This window comes from Syzygium oleosum, unplaced genomic scaffold (assembly GCF_021117445.2).
Source record: "Syzygium oleosum isolate NSW1041296 unplaced genomic scaffold, Sole_v2.1 Sole_v2.08, whole genome shotgun sequence".
NCBI lineage: Eukaryota > Viridiplantae > Streptophyta > Magnoliopsida > Myrtales > Myrtaceae > Syzygium > Syzygium oleosum.
Window position 1 is genome coordinate 7,832,807 of NW_026607492.1, and position 11,545 is coordinate 7,844,351.

General features: G+C 44.7%; 1 protein-coding gene across 1 annotated transcript; it reads left to right on the forward strand.

Moving 5' to 3' along the window:
• The first annotated feature begins 4,691 nt into the window (after window positions 1-4,691).
• LOC115686149 (uncharacterized) lies at window positions 4,692-5,278 on the forward strand. The gene is made up of 2 exons (XM_030611355.1): window positions 4,692-4,857; window positions 4,959-5,278. Exons 1-2 carry the CDS (start codon window positions 4,692-4,694, stop codon window positions 5,276-5,278), a joined length of 486 nt encoding a protein of 161 aa, XP_030467215.1.
• The last annotated feature ends 6,267 nt before the right edge of the window (window positions 5,279-11,545 follow it).

Consider the following 11,545-nt stretch of genomic DNA (forward strand, 5'->3'; position numbering starts at 1 on the left):
AGCATTCAACAAGGAAACCTACTTGAGTTAGGAAAATTTCTCCTTCATACTCAAACTCGAGACTTATTTTCAACAATCTCTACTTTGGCTCAACGTTTGAACTAAATCACGATTGCTTCGTTGGAATATCTAAACTTCGCTACTAATTTCCTACAGCCCCTTATAGGCTCAACAGCCACTGACATTTTCCCAGCTTGCTTGAACTTCGCCATAAGCATAGTTGTGGACCTCATCAGAACACGAACTCCACCTGTATCTTTAATTACTTCACAAAGATTTTCTGATACAACCTCCTTTATCATAGATAAAGCAAAATCATCGTTATATCCATATATGTCGAGAGAATGAACATGCACATCGTTAAATTCAGCGGCTACAACAATTATTAGCTCTATAGGCTCCACCTTGCTACAAGCTTCATTTGTGTTGATTACTCCGCTAATATCCATTACCGTAGGAGTTTCTAATCGCAACTCCACCTTAAGTTGAACAACATTTAAATTTGTATGAAACCTGCCATAATCACTCACAGGCGGAAGTACTGGAGACTTGTCAAATATAACTTTTCTATTAATAACATGTAAATTTGATTCAGAGCACCACAACCGATAACCTCGCTCACCTTGTGTATAGCCTAAGAACATGCACTTTCTTGCCCTTCCATTGAGCTCTATATCACTCACACGAACATAACATGGGTAATCAAATATTTAATAATAGAATAATCAATAACATTACCTAACCACATTTCTTTGGGAATTTGACATCCAATCGTAGTCGTTGGGGATCTATTCACCAAGTAGCTCGAAGGAAACCGCGATAGCCTACGAACTTCAAGTGAATTAACTCTGCATAAATCTAGCACTTGTGCTAATATTGCACATTTTCTTTGGACGATTTCTTTAAATAGTCATTCACAACTGTTAGTATAAATCTAGTGCTTTTCCTTAAAGGAAACCGCAATAGCCTACGAACATCAAGTGAATTAACTTTGCAACCTCTTTGATTCTCTGACAGTCGAACTAAACTACATTCTTCACTGTTTATCTAAGTCACAACACCTGCATATATTTAGTTCATTAGCAACATAACCACACGGCAAATTTCTTTTACTTAGAACCTTTAGGCTTCTCTCGGTAATGTGTCCGAAATGCATATGCCACAATTCAGACTCTCAAACAAATGCATCCGACGTCTCTATGGAGAAATCTATCATTGTCTCACTTAGAAGCTCATATAGGCCAATATGCTTGATACATTTCATAATCACCAAGGCACCTTGAACAACCTTTAAAACTCCACTTTCTAAAGTATATGGACAACTGGCTGAATCAAACGCACTCAAGAAAATCAAGTTCTTCTTCAACTCTGGAACACGCCTCGCTCCTGTTAATGTCCTCATGATACCATCATGCATTCTGATTCTAACATTACCAACATCCACAACATCGTACTCACCATTTTTCCTAACTGCGCTTAACTATTATCCATGCATTGATAGGTAGTAAATCAGTGTCTATTTGGTGTAGCATAAAACAAACAACCATAATCCATAATCCATCCGTCAAACAACAAATTAGCATTATCTGAATTACAGTTAACTATAACTGCAACATCATCAGCAGACTCAACTCTAATTCCCTTACCTACTCGTTCTGTAGCTCAAGGCAATCTCTTCTAAGATACCCTCTCTTACCATAGCTCCAACAAATAGCACCACCAGTTTTAGACTGACTATGTCTGTTTAGGTTTTTATTATTTCTACTAATACAAATACTAGTTCTTCCTCTATGTTCAACTCATATATCAAAAGGCACAAGTTTATACACTCTCCAATGAATGTCCTCACTCAGAATTAAATCATGAACCCTATTAAATGTCAAGATAGTTGACCTAGAGGAATTACTAACAATAGTAACAATAATATCTTAACTATCAAGCAATGATGATATTAGAATCAAATCACTTACCTCATCTTCAAGGTCAATCTCTACTAAACTCAATTGACTAACGTTGCATTGAATTCATTGATATGATCAGTAATTGACGCGCCTTCACTCATCTTTATGTTAAACAGACGTTACATCAAATAGACCGTGTTGATTGTAGAGAGCTTTTCGTACATGTCATATAAAGTTTTCGTCAGTCACACATTGGTATTCTCTTTCACGATATTAAACACAACGTTACGTGCTAGCATCAGCCGAATAACACCCAACTCTTGTCTATCCAGTAATTTTCGTTCAGCTTGCTTCATCGACTCTTGTTTCTTCTCAGATAAGGATAAGTGTAGATTTCAGCAATTTTCATTCAGCTTACTTAATCAACTCTGATTTCTTCTCAGACAAGGGTAAGTGTAGATTATTATGAAATAGGTAATCTTCAATTTGTATCTTCTGGAAACCAAAATCCTTTCTATCAAATATGTCGATTTTTCACTTTTTCTTTTTCTATTGCCATCGATTTGCTTTAACTCAGCCAAGCATAGTTCTAATATCAATTGTTGCATAAACAAGTAATAGAACAAAAAAAATAAACAGAACAATGAATTAAACTGAACACTAGATTTATGTAGCTGAGTTAGTGTGACCTATGTCCACGGGAAGAACAACATTCCACAATAGATTAAGCGATATAACGACCACTTGAGTCCCTGAAACACTCTTAGTGTATCCTAGCCTCTAATTACACCTAATAACTCACACAATGTTTAACTCTAAAATTTCTCACGGAACAATCTATCAATCTCACGAAGGCATTCACAAATATTGTAACATTCTGAATTTTCGATCCTTTTCCCGGGATTTATGAAATGAATATTTGGCCAATGCACTTATAGTGAGATATCACCTGGAACCGCGCATTCTTGGGATGCTAACCTTAGGGGTAAGGCCATTACAGGATTGAGTTCGCACGACCAAAGGACTCGACCTTGGTTCGACCTTCGACCATAAGGATTGACGAGGGAATGTTTTAGGCCAACAGAGAGCGATCTATTTGATTGATCGTGTCCGAAGGGAGCTAGCGACAGACCCTCGCAATTATATGACAATCGAGGTCGCCTTGGTTCGAGCAAACTTAAACGTGATTTGATTTAGTGTCGGTCATGGATCGAGAGCGCGTAATTTCAGTGAGCCACTTGTTAGCAAGAGATAAGCTAAAGTCGCAATTGTTCGATCTAGTCATTTCTTAGAATTCGGGCCTAGGAATCGAGAATTTTGAAAGTAACCATTTTTAGCGGCCGATGGCGTTTTTAGTGTGGCCAACCTTGGGGTCACCCATTTCTATAAAAAAAATGGATTTCGATCCGGGATCGGAAAAATGACCGTTTTGCCCCCGGGACCGCGAATGAATTTTGAGTACTGGATTAAGTCGGGGGACTGAGAATGACCCAGTATGGCCGAAAATGAGAAGACAAGAATGCCCATTTCTTTCGTCTGGCGATACGTGAGAGCCTATGTGGGGTTTGGGGTTGTGCACTTATTGAGATTCGTCTCATGGTTGTATAACTACCACTTTCAGACCCTCCGCCTTAAATCCAGGAAGCACGCCTCCCCGTTTTGCAGTATGAAGATCTGACCATAGTGCCCCATTGGAGTTGCAGGCGATTTTCGTATCTTGGTCCAGGTAGTCGTCCGGGGGCTCGACCCAGAGGATGCTGAGGCAGAGCGGAGGAGGGTGACCAGTAGGTTTCCCTAGGGTATTTTAGGGGTTGCGTAGAATAGGTCTGACCAGAATCCTTTTGATAGTTGGGTCAACCTATAGTGAAGTTAAGTTAACCAAGCCACCTGATTCTTGTATTATATCGGTGGTTTCAGATGCTCGTCTGTTAAGTTGTTTGTAATATGATGTTTGTATGCTTGGTGTAATGGCATTGTATAAAAATGATCGTTGTTGTTGATTGTCTTGGTGATCTACCCCATTGTCGTCTTTATAGTCTGGGGTTTTATATTCGCTTCCGCATGTGTTTCTCATGTTTGGGTTCGATCGGCGATGTTCCTAGGACGTCGTACTATTCGACCGGAGGTTCGGGATGTCGCGAGCTCGATGGGGTTTAGGGCGTGACATCCCCTGTTGAATTGGTATCAGAGCAAGGTTAGCTTGATATCGGTAAGGTCGAGATCTGGAGTGATAAGGAGCGACGACTTCGGGGTAGTCAGTTAGGGAGCCCTTTGTACATTGCGTATTTATGTTGATTATGCATGACCTGTGAGTACGCGCTTGTGATTGCTGAGTGGTTTATTGTGATTGTGATAATGATTGAGACGAAGGTGCGGCAGGACTGGGGGTGAGTATGAGAACCCTGTTGGTTGTTTGGTGATGTTGGCTTGATGTTATGTGATCGGTTTAATGGTTGGGTGTTGGGCATTGAGTGTTGGTTGTCGAGTTTTGTGCCTAGAGCTTGGACTTGTAGAATCGACCTAGGTTCCTAATTCCCGTATGGAATATAGCAGGTAGGAGGATAGCGTGATCGTGTGAGAATGAATAGGAGAGGTGCAGGAGCGGGAGGCTCGTCGAGTTCTCAGATCCCGATCGTGGAAGATCCGCGTATGGAAGGAGTTCTTAGGGTGTTAGAGAGGATTGGGAATATGTTGGATAGGCAAGCTCAAGAGCGAGTTAATGCGACCGCCGCCTAAGCTGCAACCGCTGGAGTTAATGAGAAAGCTGGTAACGGGCATGAGAACCGACAGATGCATCAGATAGTAGAACAATTTTTGAAATTGAAACCACCAAAGTTTGAAGGAATAGGGGATCCGGAGGCTGCTTCTAAATTGGTTGAGGAGTTGGAAAAAGCATTTGCATTATTGGGGTGTACTGAGGCAGAGAAAGTGACGCTGGCAGTGTACCAGCTTCAGGGTAATGCGAACGACTGGTGGAAAGCCACACAAGGCCTAGTGTTCCCAAATGGGTTGAGGAGTTGGAAAAAGCATTTGCATTATTGGGGTGTACTGAGGCAGAGAAAGTGACGCTGGCAGTGTACCAGCTTCAGGGTAATGCGAACGACTGGTGGAAAGCCACACAAGGCCGAGTGTTCCCAGCAGGTGTGGAACAAAATTGGACGGCCTTCGTTCAGGCTTTTAATGAGAAGTATTTCTCGGTAAGTGCCCGAGAAAGAAAGATGACAGCTTTTCTTAGGTTGCAGCAGAACCAAATGACCGTTGATCAATACGAGGCAGAATTTGTCAGGCTGTCTAAGTCTGCGCCAAGAATGGTAGACCATCCTGAGGATAAGGCGCAAAGGTTTCGGGATGGACCGAAGGCTGATATTCGTAGTTAACTGATACCGGTAAATTTGAGGACTTATGAGGAATTATATGAGAGGGCTTAAGCTATTGAGCAGGATATGACGGATAGAGCTGCTGCGTCTGGATCACAGTATACCTCAGCCAGGGATGATCGTCAACAAGAGAAAAGGCCGATGATGGAAAATCGACGTTTTATCCCTCCGGCAAGAAGGAATATTGGGAAATCGGCACATCCATCTAATTCAGCCTGTAGACGCTGTGGGAGACATCATGGAAGTGGTCCCTGTCCAAGTGTGACTGGGACATGCTTTGGGTGTGGTGGAATGGGACATCACATCAGGAATTGCCCGAATCTTCAGGGTCGACCACCCCTATCATCGCAGACACCTCGGGTTGGGAATCCGACTAGTGCAGCCCCACCGGTTAATTCGAACAGGCCACTGGCACAAAGACGTGTGTACTCCCTGACGCGAAAAGGAATTGAGAATGCGCCAGGCGAAAGCACAGGTATGGTTTCCCTGTATAATTATGTGGCATATGTTTTATTGATCCGGGGGCGTTGCACTCGTTTGTGTCTGCTTGATTTGTTAAATTGGCTGGATTGAAACCGTTTTTCTTTAGAAGTGTGAGTGTGTGACTATACCATTGTGGAATAACATATGCGTGTTGTTAGGGTGCTTAGACTGTAAAATTGTGATTGGTGGTGTAGGAAGCTGGATAGATTTGACCGTTTGACTATGTATGATTTTGATATGATTGTGGGCATGAATTGGTTAGTCGAACAGAATGCTGTAATGGATTGCAGCATTGGGGTGATTCAGTTTAGTCCGACTGAACACCCTAGATTTAAATTTGTAGAGAGTCGAGGAGGAACCTCGGTCCCTTAAGTTTCGTCAGTAGAAGTAACCAAATTGTTAGATGAGAGGTGTCATGGTTACTTAGCAAGTGTGGTCGATTTGACGGCAGAAGAAATGCGGCTAGAGGATGGAATTCTGAAACTTCGAGGACGATTGTGCATGCCCGATGATTTGGAGCTTAAGGAGAGATTCTATCGGGAGCTCATAGGAGCAATTATAGTATTCACAGGGCAGCACGTAAATATACCAAAAATTTCGGTAGCACTATTGGTGGGATAAAGTGGGAGAAAGGAAGAAAGAAACGTCATTACCCCCATTTGTTGGATGGCTGAGTATAGTTGTAAATTTCGAGGACGAAATTTTATTAGGGGGGAAGAATTGTAACATTCCGAATTTTCGATCCTTTTCCCGGGATTTATGAAATGAATATTTGGCCAATGCACTTATAGTGAGATCTCACCCGGAACCGCGCATTCTCGGGATGCTAACATTAGGGGTAAGGCCATTACGGGATTGAGTTTGTACGACCAAAGGACTCGACCTTGGTTCGACCTTTGATCATAAGGATTGACGAAGGAATGTTTTGGGCCAACAGAGAGCGATCTATTTGATTGATCGTGTCCGAAGGGAGCTAGCGACACACCCTCGCAATTATATGACAATCGAGGTCGCCTTGGTTCGAGCAAACTTAAACGTGATTTGACTTAGTATCGATCACGGGTCGAGAACGCGTAATTCCAGTGAGCCACCTGTTAGCAAGAGATAAGCTAAAGTCGCAATTGTTCGATTCTAGTCATATCTTGGAATTCGGGCCAGGGAATCGAGAATTTTGAAAGTAACCATTTTTAGCGGCCAATGGCGTTTTTGGTGTGGCCAACTTTGAGGCCACCCATTTCTGTAAAAAAATGGATTTTGGTCCGGGACCGGAAAAATGACCATTTTTCCCCAGAGATCGCGAACGAATTTTGAGGACTGGATTAAGTCGAGGGACTGAGAATGACCCAGTATGGCCGAAAATGAGAAGACAAGAATGCCCCTTTCTTTCCCTAGGTAATTACTCTTTTGCCCTTTGGCTTTTTGGATAAGGACAGACGTGGGCCGTCAGATTTGAATGAGATTAAATCTTGACCGTTGGATCGGAGGGGTAGATAGAGGGTATTTTGGTAATTTCCGGAGTGCAATTATTGGGGTTAGAATATAAATATCTATTTCCTCTCTCTCTCCTCAATAATTCTCTCCCTCTCTCTCTCTCCTCACCCCCCACCGAACCGGCTTTCTCTCTCCCCTCTCCCTTGTGCATGAGCCACTTCGGCCGGCCACCAGTTCGTCGTCGCCTGGTCGCCGCCCTCCCAACGGTCACCGTCGCCGCTCCTTCTCCTTTCCGGCCGAGCACCACCACCGTCCGCCTGTCTCTCTCTTTCTGTTCGCCTCCCCTATCCTGTTCAGCCAGCACCGAGCCACCCCTGGCTGACCTCCCCTGGCCCATACGTCCCCACCGCCACCCTTAATTGCTGTTCGCCGCCCAGCTTTGCCCGTCAAGGTGGTGCGGCCCATTCCTTTGTTTGGCTATTTGCTGCATTCTTCTTAACCTTTCATTTCTTGGCCTTTACGATCCGGCCGTTCCAGCCACCCAATCAGCCCGTTTATCACGCATTTCTAAGGTAAGTGACTTCACCAAATGTTACTTAGGATCTCGGGTATTGTTAGACATGTTTAGGGCTTGGTTCGGGTAGTTTAATGGCTGTTTTGGGGCTGAGATGAGGGCTGGTTGTTAGGTTGTTGTGGACTGATTTGGTGGTTGAAAATGCGTGATTTAGTGGACTCGGATAGGGCTGTGATGATATGGAACGAGTTGGATTGGATCGTATGTTTGATGGGTAAGATTCTGCCCTGAATAGGCTCGTATGTGTGATTGGGTAAATTGTGGTTATTGGTTGATTTAGACTGAATGTTGTGCTTAATGTGATATGGTTATGTGCCGTGAGGGTGTGGCCGTGAGGCGTGGTGGTGCGATTGTGCATTGAGTTCGCGTGCCAAGCATGTATGATGGGGTGGTGTGTTTGTGTGATGAGAACGTGTATTTGTGAAGTGTATGTGAGATGTGAATTCATGCGTGACCGTGTGTATATGTGGCGTGAGTTTGAGTGTGGACGTGGTGTATGTGTGGTACGTGTGGAGTGTGTGGAACGAAGGTACGGGAATGTAGGATTGGTTGGAAAAGTTCCGTCCCGAGGCGTGTTCGTTTACGCGGGACGATGCCATCCCTGACGAGGTGATGATGTCCGCCTCGACGGGGTGACGATGTCTGGCGAGGTCAGAAAACCGTTGGGCTGATGCGTTTTACGCGGGCGCGGTAGAGGAGGAAGTGAGAATGTAGGATCTGTCCTGAGGCGTGTTCGTTTACGCGGGACGATGCCGTCCCTGACGAGGTGACGATGCCCGGCCCGACGGGGTGTCGATGCCTGAAGAGGTCAGAAGACCGTTGGCCTGATGCGTTTTACGCGTGCGCGGTAGTAGTGGAAAAGTTGGGAATGAGTTGGACTTGGCTTGACGTGTGAGGATTGTGAAAGTTGACGCTTGGTGTGAGTTAGTGTGCGAGTGCGGTTTGTATCGCGTGATGTAGTACTCGATTATGGAGTAAAAACTACTAGGCATGGTATGGGACGTGCCCAGGTAGGTTTTGCCTTATAATCGATGCACGCGCGCGGTTGCGATGCATTACGGTAGCATGTTGATTGTGTTATTATCTAACTTGCAGGGACATGCATGATGGACTCCAGGTAGGATCGTATGTGTTTGTTAGTATGGACGTTCGTTGTGTGTTATGTGTGTTTCGTCTGGCGATACGTGAGAGCCTATGTAGGGTTTGGGGTTGTGTACTTATTGAGATTCGTCTCATGGTTGTATAACCACCACTTTCAGACCCCCAGCCTTAAACCCAGGAAGCCCGCCTCCCCGTTTTGCAGTATGAAGAGCTAACTATAGTACCCCAGTGGAGCTGAAGGCGATTTCCATATCTTGGTCCAGGTGGTCTTCCGGGGGCTCGAGCCAGAGGATGCTGAGGCAGAGCGGAGGAGGGTGACCGGTAGGTTTCCCTAGGGTATTTTAGGGGTTGCGCAGAATAGGTCTGACCAGAATCCTTTTGATAGTTGGGTCGACCTATAGTGAAGTTAAGTTAACCAAGCCACCTGATCCTTGTGTTATATCGGTGGTTTCAGATGCTCGTCTGTTAAGTTGTTTGTAATATGATGTTTGTATGCTTGGTGTAATGGCATTGTATAAAAATGATCATTGTTGTTGATTGTCTTGGTGATCTACCCCATTGTCATCTTTATAGTCAGGGGTTTTATATTCGCTTCCGCATGTGTTTTTGATGTTTGGGTTGGGTCGGCGATGTTCCTGGGACGTCGCAACTATTCGACCGGAAGTTCGGGATGTCGCGAGCTCGATGGGGTTCGGGGCGTGACATCCCCTGTTGAATTGGTAGCAGAGCAAGGTTAGCTCGATATCGGTAAGGTCGAGATCTGGAGTGATAAGGAGCGACGACTTCGGGGTAGTCAGTTAGGGAGCCCTTTGTAGATTGCGTATTTATGTTGATTATGCATGACCTGTGAGTACGCGCCTGTGATTGCTGAGTGGTTTATTGTGATTGTTATATTGATTGAGACGAAAGTGCGGCAGGACTGGAGGTGAGTACGAGAACCCTATTGGTTGTTTGGTGATGTTGGCTTGATGTTATGTGATTGGTTTAATGGTTGGTTGTTGGGCATTGATTGTTAGTTGTCGAGTTTTGTGCCTAGAGCTTGGACTCGTAGAATCGACCTGGGTTCCTAATTCCCATATGGAATTATAGCAGGTAGGAGGATAGCGTGAGCCTGTGAGAATGAATAGGAGAGGTGCAGAAGCAGGAGGCTCGTCGAGTTCTCAAATCCCGATCGCGGAAGATCCGCGTATGGAAGGAGTTCTTAGGGTGTTAGAGAGGATTGGGAATATGTTGGATAGGCAAGCTCAAGAGAGAGTTAATGCGATCGCCCAAGCTTCTAAGGCTGCAGCCGCTGGAGTTAATGAGAATGCTGGTAACGGGCATGGGAATCGACAGATGCATCAGATAGTAGAACAATTTTTGAAATTGAAACAACCCAAGTTTGAAGGAATAGGGGATCCGGAGGCTGCTTCTAAATTGGTTGAGGAGTTGGAAAAAGCTTTTGCATTATGGGGTGTACTGAAGCAAAGAAAGCGACGCTGGCAGTGTACCAGCTTCAGGGTAATGCGAACGACTGGTGGAAAGAATTGCAAGGCCGAGTGTTCCCAGCAGGTGTGGAACAAAATTGGACGGCCTTCGTTCAGGCTTTTAATGAGAAGTATTTCTCGGTAAGTGCCCGAGAAAGAAAGATGACAGCTTTCCTCAGGTTGCAGCAAAACCAAATGACCGTTGATCAATACGAGGTAGAATTTGCCAGGCTGTCTAAGTTTGCGCCAACAATGGTAGACTATCTTGAGGATAAGGCGCAAAGGTTTCGGGATGGACTGAAGGCTGACATTCGTAGTCAACTGATACCGGTAAATTTGAGGACTTATGAGGAATTATATGAGAGGGCTCAAGCTATTGAACAGGATATGACGGATAGAGCTACTGCGTCTGGATCACAGTATACCTCAGCCAGGGATGATCGTTAGCAAGAGAAAAGGCCGATGATGGAAAACCGACGTTTTATCCCTCCGGCAAGAAGGAATATTGGGAAATCAGCACATCCGTCTAATTCAGCCTGTAGACGCTGTGGGAGACATCATGGGAGTGGTCCTTGTCCAAGTGTGACTGGGGCATGCTTTCGGTATGGTGAAATGGGACATCACATCAGAAATTGCCCGAATCTTCAGGTTCGACCACCCCCATCATCGCAGACACCTCGGATTGGGAATCCGACTAGTGCAGCCCCACCGGTTAATTCGAACGGGCCACCGGCACAAGGACGTGTGTATGCCCTGACGCGAAAAGGAATTGAGAATGCGCCAGGCGAAAGCACAGGTATGGTTTCCCTGTATAATTATGTGGCATATGTTTTATTGATCCGGGGGCGTTGCACTCGTTTGTGTCTGCTTGATTTGTTAAATTGGCTGGATTAAAACCGTTTTTTTAGAAGTGCAAGTGTGTGACTACTCCATTGTGGAATAAGATATGCGTGTTGTTAGGGTGCTTAGACTGTAAAATTGTGATTGGTGATGTAGGAAGCTGGATAGATTTGACCGTTTGACTATGTATGATTTTGATACGATTGTGGGCATGAATTGGTTAGTCGAACAGAATGCTGTAATGGATTGCAGCATTGGGGTGATTCAGTTTAGTCCGACTGGACACCCTAGATTTGAATTTGTAGGGAGTCGAGGAGGAACCTCGGTCCCTTAAGTTTCGTCAGTAGAAGTAACCAAATTGTTAGATGAGAG

Excerpts from the sequence above, each read along its gene's own strand:
- LOC115686149 (XM_030611355.1), top strand. The coding sequence starts at position 4,692 with ATGCATCAGATAGTAGAACAATTTTTGAAATTGAAACCACCAAAGTTT. Across the intron at positions 4,858-4,958 it reads GGCAGTGTACCAGCTTCAGG|AGAAAGTGACGCTGGCAGTG; the intron begins GTAATGCGAACG and ends GTACTGAGGCAG.